Source organism: Sturnira hondurensis, unplaced genomic scaffold (assembly GCF_014824575.4).
Source record: "Sturnira hondurensis isolate 20B ecotype Veracruz unplaced genomic scaffold, ASM1482457v3 Scaffold0013931, whole genome shotgun sequence".
Classification (NCBI taxonomy): domain Eukaryota; kingdom Metazoa; phylum Chordata; class Mammalia; order Chiroptera; family Phyllostomidae; genus Sturnira; species Sturnira hondurensis.
The window spans coordinates 1,178,248-1,200,440 of NW_028086562.1; the positions used below are offsets into that span (position 1 = coordinate 1,178,248).

A 22,193-nucleotide genomic window follows, 5' to 3' on the forward strand; every position below is an offset into this window, starting at 1 on the left:
AGAGGCACCAGGGGACGTGCCTGTGGCGGCCCAGGGGAGCACCTGTGCCCTCAGATCAGCAGGGAAACTGGACAGTGCCCCGTCTTCCCTGGGACCCGGACAGAGTTTGCACGAGATCCCACGATACATCCCGCAGTCCTACCACCACCCCAGCCCGGCCCGCAACAACCCTGCACACCTTACCAGCCCATCAGATTACCTGCAACACCTGCCAGCTCCCTGAGACTGAACCACACCGAGGGGCGCGGGCGGGTTTGTTGGTAGAGGGGGTGCGGCCACACCCCACTGGGGATCACCGGCTCCCTGGGACCCACCCAGGCCACCTTGGGAGGGAGACCCCCGCGGCGGCTCCCCCTCCCCAGCACCTGCAACTCTCAGTGCAGGTGGAGGCCCCTCCGAGGGAAACACAACACACGATTCTGCAGGAACCTTGCTGACCCCGACCTACACTCCAGCGGCCCCTGAGGGGCAGGAGCGCTTTGGTGAGATCGGTCTCATGGAGAGCCCGATCGGGGGAAACAAGCGGGGTTGGCAACCAGGAGTGCGCTGGACAGGGCTGTCGGGCACCCAGACCCTGCAGAGCAACCCATCCTCGGCGTGGCCCGGAAAGGACAGCGCTGGGGCAGGAGGGCCGGCCCGCTCTTTACCTCCACGCCCTGGACCTTCAGCTTCATGTGGTCCTCTCGGGTCGTCTTCCCGTCTTTCCTCTTTTTCCAGCAATACCCGTCTTTCCTGTACTTCACTTTTTTCCTGTTGTAGAGTATCATTGAGCCATTCTGTGGTCTGGAAACAACAAACAGTTAAGTTACCAAGAGAACCAAGCAGAAGACAAATTTATGAAGAAAGATATCGCGGACCAGTAAGAGTCTCCGCAGAAAAGCAATATTCCACAGTTGCTGGAACGTAATTTTTCACCCTTTATTGCAGCTCCCTGGATTAACCATGTTTTATGGCCAGCCAAAATTTGCTTGCGGATTTGGTACCTAATGAATTAAATGTGTCAATGATAGGCTAAAAAACATCCCCTTAGTAATCGTCACCATCTAATCAGGATATACGATGCTGGGGCCTGAGCTCCGCACTGAAAAGTAGGGAAAACAGAGCAAGCAAAAAGAGCCAGGCTGTCACAGCAGCCTGCAATATCTTATCTCTCCTCGAAAGATTTTCCACCTATCTTCTAATCCATCACCCAGCATTAGGAAATAAATAAGTTTGCACGGATGCGGGATGACTATGTTAGGAACAGACCAATGGAAGGCGCGTCGCCAGGCCGAGTGCTCCTGATTCATTGCCTGCATCAGATCAGGGCTGCGACGGGAGCGGCCAGCGCGCCCTCCCCGGCGAGCTAAGTACCTGATTCTTCCCCATTTGGGCTCCAGCTGTCAGAGGACCCAGGAACCGCCAGGCAAATTTGTCTGTTCGGTCCACCACCGCTGTATCTTACGAAAATAGCTGCTCTCTTGCTAAATGCTTACGAGTGGGGTGGCTGTTCCAGCGCCATTTACGAAGGACACATAAGAAGAACCTTAAATTTTCCTCCAAGAAGCCATGCACGAGCCACAGGGAGCAGAGGGGCTCACATCCCCCACCCGCCGCAGTTGCAGCGGCCACAGATTCTGGTTTGGAAACACCAAGGCGACCAAGAGCTGAACTCCTGCGGCAGCGGTGGGCAAGTGCTACGGGAAACCACTGCCAGAACGAAGTCTGGCAGGTGTGGGTGGACCCCACCTTCAAGGGAGACTCCCCTGAGAAGTGACAGCGCCACCCGCATCCTCCATCCCCGCCCGCGGCCACTTCGTGTCACTCTGCACCTAAACGCTCAGCACAGAGGAAGGAACAGCAAGCCACTGGGCACACACGAGACCCGCTCAGGTGGGCATTCCACTCCACCCCTAGCTGGTGCAAAGGAAGTGGCTTCTGTGAAGCCAGTGGGCTCTGCTGCCCTGCCGCCGCAGAGGTGAGGGGGTGACCGGCCCTCCTCCCCGGGGCGCGGGTCAGGAGCCTCTGCCCTGTCCTTCTCTGCTCCTTTGAACGCCAGGGCCATTTCACAACCAGGCACAGGACACTGGCTATTGGTGGCGTACTATTCTATTGCGTAGGGGAAAGAACACCAGGCCAGGATTGCCACGCCATGACACCATGCAGGGTGTCAGCACCTAACTGCAGTTCCTCCCCAGCAGGGCTGTGCCCATCAGCCACAGGGCGACGACCGAACACCAGGTCAACAGGAATTTTGGACTCCAGACACTTCCTGGTTTGCCAGTCATGGCGCAATCAGTTTGTGTCTGTCGGTTTCTTCCCTAAGTTGGCACAGATGACAATAATTGGGAAACAGCTCCCTGTGCTTGTCACAAGGCTGTCACCTGATGGTCCCTGTATCGCCCTGACAACCTTACAGCCCTTTCCCATCTCTCTGCAGCAGGCAAGCTGGAACACGGGGCCGCTGGGCCTGCCTCCCCCGGCTTCAGCCCTGCTCCAGGTGTTGGTACCTCAGCTTCAGAGCATTGCGAGCCCCCACCCCTTGGAAGACCCAGTAGGCAGGCCCCGAAGTCCCACCGCTGCGCTCACGGCCACAGCCTCAGGAATAAGCAAAGGGCTGTGTCTGATCCACTAGACGGCCCTGCACTTGTCTGCACCCCTCTGAGCCTGCTGAGAGTGTGGCAGGGAGCCCGGGCCCCCCAAACCCCATCTGCTGCCAGACACAGCCTTGCTGCAATCCAGCAGCCTGTGAGCTAAGACAGGGCCCTGCCCTCTTGTCCTCCTTCTCCTGGTCCAGAACCTCAACAGTACCTTCAGGCCACCTGTGCCCAGACTGTAACTGCTGAGACCCCCCACAACACCGTCACATTCACAGAGTCACAACTGCACCCGCCCAAGGAAACCCACCTCCCTCTGGTGACCTGACCTTTGTATTTGAGGGGGGAGCAGACTATGTAACCCCAAAATATGCCACTTGGACATACAGATTATTTTGAGCTGAAGGCAATCAAGGCCTAACAGACTCAAGAAGAGTCCTTTCTTTTCCACCTCTCTTCCAAGTAACAGAGGGGCTACACAGGGAGCCCCAGGAGGCGAGCTGCATGGCTCCTTTCTCCTCGGGGCAGAGCAAGCATCTACCTCCCCAGCGCGGGCGCTCCCCATCTTTCTGGGCGCTTCCTCCCTCCCCTCTGTGGTCCGGACCCCTGCCTCCTCTCCTTAGCTCAGGACAGCACCGAAACCTCAAGTACTAGACCCTCTGGGAGCCTCATGTTTGGAGGGCTCTCCGGTGTGTACAAAATTAAATTGGGTTTTTTTTCTGCTGTTATTCTGTCTTACATCAACTTAATTATTGGACCAGGCAAAGAATCTAGAAAAGAGAAGGGAAAAGGTTTCTCTTCTTCAGTTCCGGTACCTAATGTGGGGCTGGACCCCTCCAGGGCCACTGCAGCTGAATGGCCCTGGGACCCAGGACAAGTGCCAGCAGGAGATGAGAACGCTCACCACCTCGGGCCCCCAGATCTCTGCTGGAGGGTCCCACGGAAGCGAGAGTGGGGTAAGTCCTGGTCCTTTCTAACTCTAGATCAGCTGGGAGGAATGCCCGGGTAGCCGTTCCCGGGGTACAGAGACTGTTTTCCTGTCATTGTGCTGCTTGTCGGAAGGAGGACAGCCACACGGTAGCTCGCAGGCACTGGGTCCTGTAAACCTACTACTGGAGCCCTACTCCCAGTCTGGTGAGTCCACGGCCCTCACCAGACCAGCGTTTGTTTAGGCCAACTCTGCCATGGGCCCCCTATGGGAAGACTGGGCGAGGTTATGTCCTGGGAGCTCAGCTTTGTGACCAGCGAGAACATTCTCTCTGGTCTCCACCAGCCGGCAGGTAATGTACCAACGAGCATTTGGTGGCCAGTCCCACGGGAAGGGCACAAGGAGCATTCTCTCTGACTGTGCCACCTCGCAGGGGAGCTTGTCAGAAGGGGTCCCGGTCCACGAGGGGCCTTCATCGTCAGAAAAGTCCCATTCCGGTGGCGCCTGCCTGGTGTCTCCGATTAGCAGGTCTGGACAGGAGACACCTCACATCCTCGTGGGAGACTATACTGTACCCCGCTATCAACATTTGTGACAATGAAGGTCATTTCCTTCCTGAAGATAAATGAGAATGAACTTTCCAGATCTTGTCAAAGGGCCACATCCTTGGGCCTCTTTTTGGATGCCTCTCGGGCCCACGGTTAAGCCATAAAAAGGCTTACTGGTTTGGGTCCTTACTGAGGTTAATATAAGATCCTACTTATCAATGATCAAACAATGCGTCCTCTGAACTGACTATAATTAACATAAAAATCTTCTTTAGAGAGAGCTCTCATTCCAAACAATTGTCTTATTGATACCTATGGAAAGACCAAGTTGAGAAGAGAATACAAGGGAACATAGCCTGAATAAGAGAGAAAACAGAAATAGGCTTAAAACCAAAACTAAAGTCCCATCCAACACAAAGTCCCCTTCCTCAAATCTGGCTGCACCTCCTCAGCAAATCTTAGCTCCCAAACACCTGCACTCTAACCTCCCACTCCCACTTTACGTTACCCGGTAAAATCAGAGAGCACTCCGGCCTAACCCCCAGGCCCCGGGCATCCAGGCTGCCCGTCTAAATGGAGGAAGCAGGGAGTGTTGGAAGGGGATTAGCAGAAGCCCCGGGGGCGGGGCAGGGTGGGGGCAGACAGAAAGGTATTCTCTCACTCTGTGGGCCCTGTCACCAGGCTGTGCCAGCCTCCAGCCTCCCTATGCAATGTCCTTCGCAGGCAGGCATGGGGATCTCAGACACCCACCCGTGGAACTTGGGCGCCCTGCAGAGGGCACAGCAGCAGGTCTTTTAAATCATAAAGCTCTCTAACCTTCACTTTCAGAAGACCCAACCAAATTCAAAGAGGAATTTTAAACCATGAGTGGCCATTCCACAGCCCCATTGACAGGGGCCTTCTCAGTGGGGGCTATTCCCACCCATGACGGACAAGCCAGAAGCCCCCAGAGGAAACGCCCCCAGGGAGGAGACAAGCATTCTTCCAGACCCTCCTGTGAAAGACCAGGGCGGGCTTAGCCAGAGGCTGACACTCAGGGTGAAGAGCAAGCTTAGTGGAGGCTTCTCCCCTCCACTTAGACCTTAGGTAAATCGGTCTAAGGTTAAACCGAGCCCCTAAAAAGGGAGAACCTGAGACACTGGTTGAACGCTTTACAAAGACTTTTCAGAGATGCACTGCACTAAACCCTGAGGTTCCAGGACGTGGACATCCTTTAATGCCCACCTTAGTAGAAAACTCTCTCCCTGATATAAAAAGGCAAATTCAAAATCCTCTGGCTGGGCAGGCTAGTCAATCTTGAAGCCTTGTCATGGAAAAGGCTCCCCAGTTCTTTGAGGACAGCTCGAGGGACAGAGATGAACAAGGAGTGAGAACCACAGTTTCTGATTTTCGACGAGAGTGCTCCGGGAAGGAAAAGCAAAACTCTGAGAGCGACCCCCAGTCCGTGCAGACGCTGCCGCCTGCAGACAGTGCAGACACTGGGGCCTCGTGACGCTGGAGGTTCCCCGAACTCTGGTCACAGACAAACGTGCCCTCAAACTCTGGGGGGAAAACTTGTGTTCTTTCCGTAAATCTTACCACATCTCTGAACCGCCCCCCTCCAGGGGGTAACTAAAACAATGACTTAAGACTGAAGGAAAAGGATGTGGCAGGGCGGGCAGGCCTTGAAATATAAACTGCTAAAAGCCTGTCTCACCCCAAATCTAACTCAAAGCCTCCTTAAGATTACTTGTCAAGAACAAATACAAATCTTCAAAGTATTCTCCACAAACATTAGTGCAGAGCTAAAATAAGAGCTTTATTTAGTCACTGGAGCAGATAACCTTCCCTTGTTGCATCCGCCGATTTGCATTTAGCTGTTATTTGTTAACTAGTGAGTTTGAAATTGTTGTACTTGATTCATGGCCGAAGGCTTAGAATGGAAGCTCTGTGAGGTCTCTGTGTGGGTCTGTGTGTGTCCATATGTCCATGGATCTATGTTAACACATGTGTAACTCTTTCCTGTCTCCGGAGGGTATTGCCAAAAATTGATTTGTAAAAGAGCACTATTTAATTATCTTTAAATTCAGCACTTAAGAGTTAAATATTCCTGAAACTCAAATATAAAAACAAACCCAAGCTGTTCTTCAAGTTTACATGTTCTAAGATAGTTTTCAGCAAATAAAAGCTAGCTTGTTGGCTGGTTTCATTGCCAAAGGCATGTCTTTATAGTTACTAGCATTGAGCGTGATACGTGCATCCTACCTAGATTTACTATGGTCACGTGAGCTCAAGTTATTTCAACCACAAAATCTGTCAGCAAGGAAAGTAATTTAAGATGATGGCTAACTGCTTTAGCGTCTCATGAAATTTTCATGAGTAATCATCTATTAAGAACAGGAGAATTAGATAGATGTAAGTGGGATAACAGTTCCTAAGCGAACTTTTCAACAATAATTATGTTTTATAGTTAGTCTATTTAAATAGTTTCCCAGATCTTCTTTGGTAACTGGAAATCTCAGAGTTTTACTAAATTAACTTCAGTGATGGGAACTTAGTGACTACTTAGATCGCTTCCAAATCAGATAAAACACAGAAACACTGATGAATGAACGTGAGTTGGTCCACTCTTGGCTTCTTATCACAGAGACGCTGAACGTATTTTCATCTGCAGTAACACGTCCTGTGCCGTGTTTCAAAAATGCACAGTAAGAAAGCAGGGGCTTTTAGAGACTATAAAATAAATATATCCATAAACTTGCCAACCTAAGAGAATGCTGGTATAACAGGCAGGTCACAATTGCCTAGTTTTCACTAGAAATTAAGGTTTCTAAGGGTTAAGACTTCTAATTGCTATATGCAAATAAAACTTGCTGAGACAGTAAGGGAAGTATCTCCACGTGCCAAGGAAGTAGAAAACGTGTTTTCAGGAAAAGAAGGTATGAAGCATGGAGATGAATTTTTGTTGAGGGAAAAGAAAGTAATTTTGTCCTGGTTTTAAACTAGTTATATCAGAATGGGAAAAAGGAACACCACAGCACAAAATCTCAGTAAAAGAAATCCAGAACTTTGTGAGAATAAAACTCTTGGGAAAGAAATTTTATGTGTGATTAACTAGCTAAGGTTGGAATGGATACAACTGGTTTTTAAAATGAAAGAATGAATTTTAACATTACAAGTACACTGCTGCAAAATTAGAATTTGGTTATCTCTTTGTTAAAAGGACATTTTCTTGGATTACTGATCTGCTCTGAATAAGAGAGGGTGAAAGGTTGAGGTTTTGTGTTTTTTTTTAACCTTCTGGATAATCTGCCTAGAAAGCAAAGATTTTGTGTTTTATCAGAACAATTTCCTATGCTTTATGTTAATTTTATCACCAAGTCTTTGATTACGTGAGTAAACCTAGTCTTTTCAATAGTGAGAGCAAGTTTTGCTCCGAACGAAGCAGCCTCTGTGTTCGCCTTTGAGATCTTTCACTACCACTTTGCTTAAACAGATAACTAAGCAGTGCTTCCTAATCAGCCGCAGTCTCGTTTAATCAAGTGTCCAAACCTTTGATGGTTTTGATGACTTCTCTCCAAATCAAATTCGAAATAAAGTCCTTTTGGCCTTGAAATAACTTGGGGTTTTTTTTTGGGGGGGTGCGGGGAGGGTCTCTGGAACATCTTAAAAGAGTTGTTCTCTCTCCTTATAAAAAGGAAGATGTTAAACTCATCAAAAACATTCAATATGTTAAATTACCTAGGAGGCTTCTTCAGATAAGAAGTAATACTAAACCTTCTTCCTTATATCACATTTACGTAGGCATGTAAGTGTTCTGGCAACTGTATGAATTCCTTAGAAATAAGATGTCCTGGTATAATGTTGGCACTTGTAATTCTAGTTATTACCTCAAAATTTTGTGCTGCAGAAACCGACTTTCCCGTCATTACATTGAAACTCATCAGAAGCTCATCAGAAACTCTCATCAGATTTCTGACGGTGCCCATTTTAAAGATTTTTGTCATTTTCAGAAACTTATTCTTTTACTCTGATGCTTTTGCAAAAAGCGTTCCTGCAAAGTGTTCCATCTTCAAAGAAAAGTGTGAGAAGAACTCTGGCAAGCACCCTCAGAAACAGTTTCTGGGAACTTCCAGGCCATACCACTGAACTGGGTAAGAAGTACCGAAATTCAATGAAAAAAAACCCTCCTGATGCTTCATAAAATTGCTAACAAAAAAGTCAACAAGAACTAATTACATGGGGCTGAATGAACTAATGAGGATGGTTATACCTTTTATCACTTTTTGTTTAAAATATTGCTGTGTCTTTAATCTTTACTTTTCCAGTTATAAGAAAACCTTTCCTCTTAAGCTATGACTTATGGCAATTGAGTCACATATATTTTTCTGAACAAAGATGAAACTTTTATCATTTTCTCTCTGCCAGATCCGCCCAGAATCAGGAAACTCTTAGCGAGTGTCCTTGTTTTCAGAGTGCAGGGGGAGTGAGAGATGCAATATGGCTCTGGCAGCAAAGGCGTCTGGGAAATGCTGGGCTCTCAGTACAACTCTCTGTGACTCTTCAACTCTCTGTAGCCTCAAGCTTGGCTGACCATCCAGAAAACCCAGAATGCCACCAAAGATAAACGCCAGGCCCCAAGGAAGAAGGTTAATGAAAGTACAGAGTGTGAGTAACTGCCTGATGCTATCTGTTAACTCAGAAATGCATTGTTCTTCCTGGTGGTCTACGTGACTACCCTCCGCGTGGTTTCACTAATAACCCCCTATAAACAGGGGTCCTGTCCTGGGAGGGGTGGATTCTTCTGGGCTGGCCACCACAGGGCGCAGCTGCCTTGCCCACGTGTGTGAGTTTCTCCTGTTAAAGCTCCTATGAATTCGAATAAGGCTACGAGCCCGTTCTTCAGAAGTGATCCTGAATTTAGACCTTGGGGGCTTTCTCCCAAAACACGGCAACATAGTCAATCGGATCTGCTCTCCTTCCAACAGGACACAGCCGTACACACTGGTTACATTACCATGGCTTTGCCTGGATTGTCACATTTGACAGGGATACACAGACTTCGATATGACCAGACAGCTTTAAGGGATTCGGGTTGATTTTATGGGGCCAAGAAAGCCCCTCAGAAAATTCAGCTGGTGCCTGGCTTACATGGTTCCCAGCAGCCGAACCAGGTGAGTAAGAGAGGTCACTTCCTGGATAGTTTAGGGACCTTGAGAAGAGAAGGATTTACCCAAATCTATAGGTATTGTAGGTGACGCGTGGCAAGTCCTTGGTGTGGCTTCCTAGCCTGGAGAGGATGTGAAGCATTCCATCTGAGCTTCTTCACGAAGAGTTTCGGCAATGCAACCCTAGAGCCTATATGGTTAGTCACTACTCTTGCTGCACTTACATAAACAAGCAGGCCAAGTTTACTAAAACTAGACTTAAATTGCAAACAAATTTGTCCTAATGCGGCTATTTCTGATAGAAAAGGGGCAAGTGCAGAAAGAAAAATAATGTTTCAACAACACACCTTTGTGGGTATGAAATTCTAGTGCCATTCATTGTCTTCCCGGCTTTGTTTCCTACCTGGAAACTGGACTAGACCCGGCATTCTTCGGGCTCCCTCCGATGCTCAGCTACACTCTCCAAACGAATGTTTCTGACTTTTCTCCCACCCTCTGACCCAGGGTCCGTGAAAACCAAAACTGCCCTTCCGGCAGCCCTGGAAGCCGAGGGGGGACGATGAGATGTAAACTTCCGAGAAGCCCCCGCATGACGCACAGACAGACCTGCCTCGGCACAATCAGAAGGCTCAGCAGAGACGCGCAGACTGCGACCCAGGAGAGCCCCGCGGCTAGCCGCTGCCCACCCTCACCGTCTCCGAAGATGCACCGGCCGGCTGAGAAACCCGCACTGGCCACCCTCTGAACTCCCAGTGGCCTTACGGTCAGACGTTCCCGGCATGAGCCATACTTCTTTTTGTCTCCATAGACACGCCTCTTATCAAGTACCTGACTGCTTGCTGGACGTGAGTGTAGCCGAGCTGCCCTAGTCTCAGGACTGAGCCTGCAGAGACCTACCAACTCAACTTCTGCCCTGGAACTTCTTGGTCACGTTTCAAAGGCAGGACTGAGGGGGAACAGAATACAAGACGCCCAAACATGCCACTTGGCACATGCATTATTTTGAGCTGAAGGCACAAGGCCTAATGGACTCAGGAAGAGTCTTTTCCCACCCCTCCCTGGACCAGGAAGAGAGCTGCTACACAGACAACCCTTCACAGCAGAAAGACTTCTCCCCATGGCAGGGCCGACACCTGCTCACTGAGCATTTGCGCTTCCCACCGCCCTGTGGTCCTGGGACCCCTCCTCCTCCCCTCTGCTCAGGACGGCACAGAGCCTCAGTTTCCTTACTGTGTGAGGGACACTACCCATGGGGCTCCAGTACACACAAAACTAAATCTGTTTTTTCTCCTCCTGTTAATCTGCTCTGTATCAACTCACTCAAATGCAGCAGCTGCACTCAAATGCAGCAGCTGAAGAACCCAGAAGGGAGAGGGAAAGGCTGTTCCCTAGGCATTTCGAGAACGTGAGCATGGCCCTGTCTTCTTTCTTTGGCAGAAGGTAACCCGCCAGGGAACTAAAGTGTACACTTTATTTTTTTAATATTTTATTTATTTATCTTTAGAGAGGAAGAGAAGGAGAGAAATGTCAATGTATGGTTGCCTTTTGTAAGTCTCCTGCTGGGAGCTGGCCTGCAACCCAGGCATGTGCCCTGACTGGGAATCGAACTGCGATCGTGTGGTTCACAGGCCCACACTCAATCCACTGAGCTACACCAGCCAGGGCCAAAGTGTGCACTTTAAATGGCCTTAATAAATGGAATCATCATTTTAACTTGTGATAAGGAGCAACCTGATCATATCTAATCCACCACTCTGATGCCTGAGGGGCGGGTCCCCTCCACGGTTCACAGGTCCTTGGCACAGCAAAGGGAAAACCAGGCCAGCTGCAAAGGGAACCAGGGCTCCCCAGCACGAAGAAAATGAGGCTGCACTGCCATTTCAGAACGTAATACAGAACAGGTGGAAGGTGGTGGGAGGGGCTCTGAGGAGGGGGCGAGCAGCCAGGTGCTGCTCTGGGAAGAAAGAGAGGGGGCCACTCTGGGAGGCCTCTAAGGTAGCAGCCACCTGAGAAGAGCAGAGAGGTTGAAACAGAGTCGAGGACAAAAGGTAACAGCAACTGCAAGCAGGCACGCAAGTCTCTTCATTTAGTAAAGGCCACCAACTCCAGCCAAGTGCCTGATGCTGGGCAAAGCACACCACATGCATGTTACATCTCGATCTACGTCCACCTCCACGTCTACATTGGCGTCTGCGTCCACTCTGCCTACTCTATGTCCACCTGTGCACCTCTGTGCATATTCACACCTACATCCTCCTCCACGTCCACATCAATGTCTACGTCCATCTATGTCTACTCTATGTCTACCTGTGCACCTGTGTGTATACTTACACCTACATCCTCCTCCACATCCACATCGGTGTCTGCGTCCACTCTACGTCTACCTCTACTGCTATGTGCACATCTGTGTGTATAGTTATATCTACACCTACGTGCGCACCTACACTGACACCTACACCTATGTCTATGAGTACATCTACTTCTACTTTTTTGCATTCTCACAACCTGAGAAGTGGGTGTCGCTAGCCTCCCAACACACAGATCAAGAGGAAATCCAGCCTTTCTAGCCAGAAAGAGTCATTTTGACTCCAGATCCACCCCTAAGGTCACTGGTTCATCACAGTCTGCAGGGCCTGTCCATGTTAGACACCCAGTTCCACTGTACCACTTATGTGACCATTAATGTCCCAGAAGCATCCCTCAGCCAGAGGATGGGGACTTGTGGGCGAACTGCTAGTTCCCTTGCCCTGTGGGCAGGACGACTCTGAGGCGACCCCGGCCTCCTGCCCTGCAGTTAGAACAACTCTGGCTGCTCTACGCAGCGTGCCAGGGCCTGAGCTCCCGTTGCCCACCGAGGAGACTTGCTGGAAAAAAGAGGCCCTTACTATGGCCCTCCCCTTCCTTTCACACCTCACACTCCCCTGCTGCTGTTTTCTGGGGCCACCTCCCTCATGTCGAGGTCCTCAGGGACGCAAGAGCCCCACTGCAGCGTCAGAGGCACGTCAAGGAAGAAAGGCGACCTCAGGGAGCTTTGTTCTCACCAGGGATGCTTCCAGCCAAGTGGTACCTTTTAATCCAAGAAGCCGATAGCTAGCAAAACCAGTAACAATATGGTAAAAAGATCATGGGATCCATGGAAAAACTACTGCAAATTTTAAAAGTAAAGAAGCAGGTATAAGATTAAGATACACAATCTATAATTTACATACATAATACCTTATATAAATGTGTGGGTCAATGCTCACCCACACAAATAGAACAGATAGAAGGAATGATGGAAGTCTCCACTTACTATCTACACAGAAAAAGAAGATTAAACACCTAGGCAAGAATGTAATTAAGAAATTCTCCAAACTATAAAACCTGGGTTTTATAAAAGACACAAAAGTAATTTCCAATAAATGCAAAGACATAACATGTCCTTGGTTAGAAAAAGTGTAGATTATAAAAAGTTAATTTAAAAATATATTTAATTTATAAATATAATGTAATGATGATGAGAACCCCATGAAGATATTTTTTTCTGGGTACAGACAAATTTATCATAAAACTTCTTAGGAAGGAAAAAAAAATACCAAGAACAGCCAAAAACCTCCAATAAAGAATATCAAGGTGTGGGACTAGCCTGACCAGCTATTAATATATGCTATAAAGCCTCTATACTTTAAAAAGTATGAAATTACCGACTTACAAATAAAACAATAGAATAGAGTGGAAAAACCCAGAAATCTCCCCACTTCCATAGACAGAGTCAGCGCACACTAAAGGAGGCACCTCAGTTCAGTTTCGGGGAGGCGGCTGGCTTTTTAATACATGGTATTGGAATAACAACAGGCATACGGAGGAAGACAAAATTGGATCTACCCCTCCTATCATCCAGCAGCACAAATTCCAAGGGAACATAGATTTAAGTGTGAAAAATAAAGTCAGACATACTCGAAAAGTAAGTAGCTACATTTCTCCACAACCAGAAAGCGCAGGAGACTTTCCTACCCATGACTAAAACTCACGCAACAGTATCTTTCATTTATGTATCATTAAATAAAAATAAAACTGCCAGGCTGGTCTGCAAAGTGGCAGCACCATTCTGCACTCTGGCTGGAAGTGCACGGGGTCGCACCATGCCCACACCCCTGGCAGCTGGCACTGCCTGTCCCTGGACGACAGCATCCTCGTGGGCGTGGGGTAGGGTTTTCATGCGCATCCCCCTAATGACTGAGGATGGTGGACATCTTTTCACGTGCTTGTTAGCCACTCAAATAATTTCTTTGGTGAAATGTCTACTTGAATCTTCTGCCTGTTTTTAATAAATTATTTGTCTCCTTTTTGAGTTGTAAGAGTTATTTATATAAAATCTGGATATAAGCCCTTTATCAGACACCTGATTTACAAAAAATTTTTCCCACTGCCTGACTTTTCTTTTTCTTAATAGCTTCTTTTATTTTTTAAATATTTTATTTGTTTATCTTTAGAGGGAAAGGGAAAGAGAGAAGGAGAGAATACCAATGTATGGTTGCCTCTCATGTATACCCTGCTGGGAACTGGCCTGCAACCCAGGCATGAGCCCTGACTGGGAATCGAAACGTGATTCTTTTGTTCTCAGGCCCGCACTCAGTCCACTGAGCTCCACCAGCCAGGGCTCCTTTTTTTATTTTTAATGTTTTTCCATCACTATTTATCCCCCCACACCCTCCTCTACCTCCTCCCACTCCCCTCCCCACGGTAACTACTATACTTAAAAAGCAAAGTTTTTTATTTCCGTGAAGTCAAATGTATCATTTTTCTTTTATAAAACATGTTTTTAATGTTATATTCAAGAATTTTTTGCCTAACCCATGGTCACAAAAATCTTCTGTTGTGTTTTTTTCTAAGAGTTTCATAGTTTCAGCTCTTACATTTACATCTGTGATGCATCCTGAGCTCACTTTTGCGTAAAGAGTGAGACTTGGGTCAAAGGTGGTTTTTGGCCCATGGATATCTAATTGCCCCAGCACCACTTATTTTCAGTTTTGGTTTTTTAAAAAGCTATTCTTTCCATCGTGGAATTGCTCTTGCACCTTTGCTGAAAATAAATTGCCTATAAACACAAAGCTTCACCTCTGGACTTCATAATCTGTTCCACTTTCCAGCCTATGACAATACTGCGCTGTCCTGACTGTTGCAGCTTTGAAATCAGGGGGTGTAAACCCTCCAACTTTGCTCTTATTTTCAAAATTATTCTGCGCCTGCCTGGTCCTTTGGATGCATATTTCTGTATACGTAAATTTTAAGGTTAGTTTGACATTTCTGCAACAAAAACAACAAAAAACCTGCTAAAGTTTTGATGGGGGTTACATTGGAAATAACCGCCATGTAACTATATTGCTGAATCTTCACATCGCTTCAAAGCGATCACGGAACATGGAGCATCTCTCCATTTAGGTAAGTCTTTACTGTCTCTCATTTAGACTTTGTAACCCAGGTTTTATATTTTGTAAATCAAATTTATCTAAGTACGTGCATGCTATTATGAATGAAATTGTTTTCCTAATTTCCTTTTTGGATTCTTCACTTCCACTACATCAAAATACAATTCATTGTTGTCTATCGATACTGTAGGTGTGATCTTGTGAAACCCACTTATTAGCTCTAATAATTTTTTACAGATGATGTAGAACCTTCTGCATATATAACCCAGTTGCCTGTAAGTAAACATAGTTTCACCTCTTCATGTCCATTCTAGATGTCTTTAATATATTTTTTCTCACTTTATTGCACTGGCTAGAAGTTGTGGCGCAATCTCAAAAGAAGTGGTGAGAATAAACACCCTTGTCTCATTCCTCATCTTAAGGGAAAAATATTCAGTTTCACCATTAAGTATGATGTGAAAAGGATTTGGGGACTGATATGAAGAGGCTCCCACTGACCAAAGATGGGACAATTTGAGCATCAATAAAACAGTAAATGCTGTGAATTAAAACACATTAAATATGTTTAAATCCATAAGTTCATAATTATCCTGCAGTACCCAAACAAAAAACTACCTGGTCCCTGTATGTAGGATGCTAGTGACCTAACACATTGTTTTGAAAACTAAAAAAATAAGTAAAAGAATAAAGATGAATAAAGAATTAGACATTTATCTACTTCCCATTCAAACTGTTCCATTGAGATAGCAAATAGGGAGGACTTGTTTATAAAAGTATTCCAGCCAATAAATGAAGAAGTGAAAGAATGTTTTATAATCGCCTAATCGATTAAAAAAGCAAAGACTTTCCATCTTTCTTACCTCACTGCACACATAAACTAATTACTCAAATTCTGTGGCACACACACAAAAATACAATTTTTTGCCAATCCGACCAAGGAAACACATAATTGTGATTCATTCGCACCAGATGGCTATTGTTGACTTAGTTGTTGTAATTTTTTTACTTGACAGTCTAAGGAAAAAGAGGTCACTGCCCCTGATTAAATAGTCAGGTACTGCATGTTTTAAAAATGCTTGCCACACACTGGTTGAAAATCACTGAATTAATGGACCATCAACAGAGACTGACATTTTGCTGTAGAGAAAAAGGAACTTGAAATGACTGGGACCTATTGATCTAACTGCCACTTCGTAAGAGCAGCCACAGAGGGCAGGATAACACAGTAAAGGACACTGCAGGGTATAGCCAAAAACCCCGGACTGCGGGACACTGTGTAGGACAGATGTCCTGGATTCTTCAACAATTCCAGGGAGAAAGGGAGTAGAAGCCATCTGAAATGGGAATATATAGGTTGAAAGAGAGGAAGAAAAACATACAAGAACCAGTTGCAATGTGTAGACCTTACTTGAATACTGAACAAAAAAGAAAAAAAAACCTCTTAAAAATATATAAGGCATTTGTGAAACAACTGGAATTTTGAGCAGTGACTAGATATTTCATGTGATTTAGAATTATTATTAGTTTTAAAGAGTAATAATTGTGGTGCAGAAGTATTTTATAAAAACAGACCTTACATTTTATATATATACTGAAATATCTACTAATAAAATCACGGAGTGTCTAAGATATGCCTCAAAGATACGCCTCAAAATAGTGTGTGTGGTGATGGAAGAGGTGATGAAACGCGACCAGCCACGTGTTGGCCATAGCAGAAAGTGGATGATGAGTATACGGAAGTTCATTATAGTAGTTTATCTACAGATGTACATAGTTGAAATTTCCCATAGTGAGTCATTAAAAGGAAGACGATCATGAGATTTGAAGGGAACTCAAAGTTACATCTTAAATCTTGGCTCAGCTCCTATGAGCTGCATGACCTTGAGCAAGTTACTTGACCTCTTAGTTTAGTAGACGTGATGTACACACAGTGTACAACACAGTGCCTGACATATAATACACGTTCTTTGTGACTAATAATGACAAACTCAGCACCTTTTGTAGGGCTCCCTTCTGGGAACAATGATGGAAGGACTTGGGAAGTAATGAAATGGTACGTTGTCAGACATGGCTGGAAAACCCGCCCACCGGAGAGGCCACCCCTGAACACTTGAGGCACAGACACTCACTCACCCATCACTTTCAGATGCGGTACACTGTTCCAACTAGGTAGCTAGAAGACAGCGGCTAACTGAAGTTCAGAGGGGCCACGTGTTCTGGGGAGGTTTTGCGTGTAGACAGTGAACAGGAACTTCTGGAACAATGTGGGGTTGCATCCAAGACTAGGTTAATCCAACGGTCTGGATTCTCTTTCCGGTGCCTGAGTCAAGTTTGGAAATCATGTACCCACTACAGCCCCGGTCCATGGCTCTTCCCCCTACAGCCTTCACTCTCCCTGCCACTAACCAATCCGTTACGAGACCTTCGCAACCACTGGAAATTCCGTGCAGACAACCACGGCCCAGCTCGCTTCTCCAATGACTGCGGCTCCTCAGTGCTAGCCTCGCATCAGCCTACCACCCAGCCTGGGCCAGAGGCCCCGGGTTCTGAGCAGCGCACTCTGTTTTGGTTGACCAGCTATGGCTCCACTGAATTTATAGTGTGTCCTTGCCGCTTCCCCCTGAAAGCAGACGATGTCCCTGCTCCTAGCAGAAGTCTATGAATAATATCTGGGTGGCTTCTCAACAGCGAACATCTGCAGAGCATTTCCCTTTTTTCTGGCTGGAATGCAAACCCTGGGCAGGATTTCCCTTTCTTCCACTTGGCCTTGGTCCCATCCCTCCCACCACAGGGCACATGGAAGGGCCTGGCTAGTGGGAAGTAGGGTCCCTATGGTTCCAACCACCTCCAAGCCCCGACCCCGAAAGTAAAGAGGCCCCCGTGACAGGCACGAATTGCTGTGTCAAGGGCAGTGGATGCCTTCCCGAGGCCAGCACTAACGCTCTGCTCCAGGGGGCAGACGGGAGCTGGGAAAGGCCGTCCTTACGTAAGCTGTAGCTTACGTATTTTATGTACCCACACTGTTCTTTCTGGACTTCCAGCACAGAACCACCTGATTTAAATGCATTATTAGAAGCATGGAGCCTGGTCCAACATGTCAACCATAAGCATGACAACAATTACTATGACAACATGGGCAGCCATCTCTCAGGCACACGGGGTGTCAGACACAGGGTAAAGCCCTTTACACCCCTTCCTTATTCTTGTCCCAGGACAACTGTCATCCTTGTTTCACAGAGGAGACAGGGCACAGAGACAGAAACAACCTCCCCAAGGTCACAGAGCTGCTGAGGACAGAACCAGCGACTGCCCCACTGCACCGCTTCCTGGCGTCTTGCTACAAATCCCTGGCACATCCAAGGTGCCCTCTCCCCTCCTGCCACAGCAGCGACCCAGGGCCCTTGCAGAGCCTGTAAGAACCGCTCACGGCAGACGGCTTCTTACAAAGGATCACTTGGGCCTGATTGAAATTGTTCCTATAGCCCTTCCTTTTGTTGCAAGGGAGGAAGGACATCTGAAAAAGGAACGTCTCCTCTGCTTATCTCCCTCACACACAGACCCAGCGACAGTGGTAATTGATGGCCACGGCACAGCTAGGTTGATAGAACGCCACCTGGAAGCCCAAGAAGCCGCTACGACCGCCCAAATCTCACCAGGAGGGGCTGGTTTATGAACTTTCAACCTGGCGTTTTCTTCTGACTTGTTTACAGGGTCTTCACGATTTGGGGGACAAGGAACTAGAAAGCTGGTGGGGACCGCTGCACCCTCCACTCCCCGCCCCCAACTGGGCCACTCCGAGCTATTTATGGAAAGATAGGGAAGAAAGGGCTGTCAGGCCCAGCCCAGGCTGCAATCTGCCAGATATGAAAACCAATTGCTTTTCATAATAAATTCCAGCTGGAGCCATAGAAATAATAAGGACGAGGAGAAGGTAACACCAATTTGCTTTATTTGATTAGCTCCTTCTTGGGCAGCGCAACCCTGGCTCCTTTTCATTAAAATAAGAGCAAATTGAAAATTGTAAGAGAGGCTTTCTTATCAGGGAGCAAACGACTGGGTACCCGGCATGCCTAAAAGCCCCCCAGAAGCCACAGGATGCCGGCACTGTCCCTGTTCGAGCTGTGTCAGAGGACAGTGCCCAGAGCCCGTGCTCCCAGGAGGAGGCAGCTCCTTCCAGGACCTGCCGTGGGCACATCCAGTGCTGAATTAGAGCAGCCTCACCCAGGCCCCACTGAGATCCCTGGGGAAGGCCCACCCTCCAGCCACACGGGGGACCCCAGGAGGCGCGTGCACCTGAATTCCTGTGCACCTAGACCCTTGTCACAATGACCAGGACATAGGAGTGGGGGACTGAAAGCAGAATGAGGGGCTGCTCAAGCTCCCAGAATTCGGAGACAGCAGCCAGTTTGTATTTCCCAAGGACCATTAAATGCGGGCTGCTAACCACCACAGTTCTGTTCCCTCCTATTGCTGCTGGAGGTCACTGGAAAGAAAAGGCCGCCCATTCGGAGACACAGGCAGGGCAGACACAGGCTCCAGGGCAGGTGTGCAGGGACCCGATAATGCCTCCCTTCCTGGAGGTCCCCGGGTGCTCAGCTGGAAGTCCCAGCATGGCACTGAGAGGCACAGTTGACTAGTATTTACTGAGCAGGTATTACGGGCCAGACCTTCGTGCAAGGTGCTCTGGGTGCTGCTGGGGACAGAGGGCCCAAAGCCCCGCTTTTAGAAAGCTTGGGTCTGGTCAAGGGGGACGAGGCCCGCCACATGCCGGCCTGGAGCTGGAGGAGAGAAAGGACACACACGGGGACACACACAGGTGAGTGTGTCCTGCAACAGCTGGCGGCAAGGTGCTGACGGCAGCCGGGGAGACTTCTTCCAGGACAGAGCCCCTGGACAGAAGCCTGGACGCAGGTGAGGGCACGCCTGAAGGCTCCGCAGCAGAGCTTTCCTTCGGGGCCAGCAGCGAGGTCAGTGGCATGAGAAATATACCTGGGGGGGCAGCTGGAGGGCAGGGATGTGAGGGGAGGCCCAAGATAATGCCAGAGGACAGGGCAGGCCTGGGTGTGGGGAGCCGTGACCGAGAGCGGACTTTGTTCTAAATGTGCCAGAAGACACAATTAGCCCGGTCACACCAGTGTGCGTTCGCAACGACGGAGACGTGGAGTCTGGATTTTGTCGTGACAGTAAGTGCCATGAAGAAAAAGCACAGGCAACACGAGAGGCTGCACCTAGTTTGGGGCGGGAGGGTCGCCCTCTTGCCCCAGCCCCCCAGCCCCTCCGAGGATCCCGAACTTCACCTTCACAGGGATGGGAAGCGACTGAGGGTTTTCGGCAGAGCAATGGGTGACGGTTTGGATTTGGCACAGACGTGCCAAGGATGGCAAGTGCCTCCTCCACTGGCCATCCTAACAACTTGTCAACAGCAAACATTCCATAAATGCTCATCCAAGGAGTGAGTTCATCGGGCAACTTGGTGGCTGGAACAAAGGAAATCCTTTCTCTTTTCTTGAACGCAAACGGAAAACACCTCTTACATGTAAAGTGTGTGATCCGTGATAAAGCAAAGGAAAGAAAGGTGGGTGAGCAAATGCCGCCCCCCCCCCCCGGACTCAGGACCACCGGAGAGGAAGGACGTGCATCCNGTGCCATGAAGAAAAAGCACAGGCAAAACGAGAGGCTGCACCTAGTTTGGGGCGGGAGGGTCGCCCTCTTGCCCCAGCCCCCCAGCCCCTCCGAGGATCCCAAACTTCACCTTCACAGGGATGGGAAGCGACTGAGGGTTTTCGGCAGAGCAATGGGTGACGGTTTGGATTTGGCACAGACGTGCCAAGGATGGCAAGTGCCTCCTCCACTGGCCATCCTAACAACTTGCCAACAGCAAACATTCCATAAATGCTCATCCAAGGAGTGAGTTCATCGGGCAACTCGGTGGCTGGAACAAAGGAAATCCTTTCTCTTTTCTTGAACGCAAACGGAAAACACCTCTTACATGTAAAGAGTGTGATCCGTGATAAAGCAAAGGAAAGAAAGGTAGGTGAGCAAATGCCGCCCCCCCTCTGGACTCAGGACCACCGGAGAGGAAGGACGTGCATCCCTGCTGCCCAGTGCGGCCGGGGAGTGGGAGCCGAGGCCGTGGGAGCAGCCCCCAAACGCCACTGCTCGACCCCACCGACGTCTCATTTGGCCGGTGCCATGGCCCTCGATGGAGCCTGGCACTTGCATAGGCCCTCGCTTGTCATACTCCAACACCGATATTTTATTAATAATCCAGTGTAAATCTGAGAGAAAATTAATGTGTCACCTCCTAGCAGGAAGGACTAAACATCTCAATGTGACGGTCTGTTAGAGTTGTCATTTATCATTAGCATGCGACTCAAGGCAAGCTCCCCACATTCTGGTGGGAGCTCTCGAGACAATGAATCTCTGGGAATTAGCTCCGGGTCCAATTATTTCTGTTTCCCCCCACCTACCTGAGAGATAAATTCTGTCTCGGTGGGAGGGAAAAAAGAAGAAAAGGGGGAGGAAGGCGTTTGCAGTTCGCCTGCCTGGCTGAATCCATTTTTCTCAAGGAGACAAGGCAATATTCATTTTGTGAGAAGGGAATAGGGCTGCACGCCAAAGGCCAATAAATGGAGCCGTTCTGATGAAAACTTCCTCAAATCAAATGTAGGGGAACCTCTTAATGGGCTTTGTTCTTCTTTTCCATAATCCATAACTATTAAGAGAAAGACGGGCAGAGAGGAGACGCTGCCGGGGTGGGGCGGGGGGTGCTGTGTAAACACCAGGCAGGGCCACCTTCCAGGAAGATCCAAAGAGGCCACGGCCACCCTGGTCCCTGTGCCCCGACACGTGCTTCCTGTGGCCGCTCCCTGCCAGGCACTGCCACAGGCTCGGGGCACAGCACAACCCGGCAGGCCCCTGGGGCAGGTCCTCAAGGAGCTTACCCTCCAGTGAGGAAATCTTCCAATAAACAAATAAACCACTAACAGGTAAGTGCCTCAGAGGACATAATCCTAGATAAGAATTCTGTGCATTGAAATAGAACTGTTTTGACCAGTCACTTTTGTTTTTAATATTTAGTGCAAAAGAGCAGAAGGCACTGTGGAGTGAATCAGACTCTTGGTCCCCAAACAAACAGGACAGCCGGCACAAAGACATGGGTTTGTCCTGGCCAGGGGGAACTGGCCGTGAGGGCCTGCGGAGCCCAGGGGAGCCCTTCCCCAGCTGACCGCACTGTCCAGCACAGGCACAGCCATGCCTGTGGGTGTCCAGGGTGCCTTGGCTCAGGCACTGCAAATGGAACTTGGGGTGCAAGGGCCATCCCTACACGTGCTGGCCTGGGGCAGGAGGGCTCGGGATCAGCAAAAGAGGGCTCGGACTAGGAGGCCCTCGACAGGCCCTGCTCCCTACGCTGGGCCCGTCACCCTGGCAGGTGCCTCCCCTCGATTCAGACCCCACCAGGTCTTCCACCAGCACCTGTGCGACCCCATCAGGACCCTGGCAGGCTGAGCGGCCTCGTGGGAGTGGGCTGTTTTGTGGAGCTATAAAGGGATCCCATCCTTTAACCTGCACACTCCCATCAGGCA

At 48.7% G+C, this 22,193-nt stretch overlaps 1 protein-coding gene across 1 annotated transcript in view; it reads right to left on the reverse strand.

Annotated features, from left to right (window-relative positions):
• Positions 1 to 22,193, reverse strand: part of CAMTA1 (calmodulin binding transcription activator 1) — a 722,747-nt gene that overhangs the window by 354,364 nt on the left and 346,190 nt on the right. Inside the window, exon 5 of the mRNA XM_037062053.1 lies at positions 648 to 783. Coding sequence (XP_036917948.1) covers positions 648 to 783 — 136 coding nt within the window. The remainder of the gene's footprint in view (positions 1 to 647; positions 784 to 22,193) is intronic.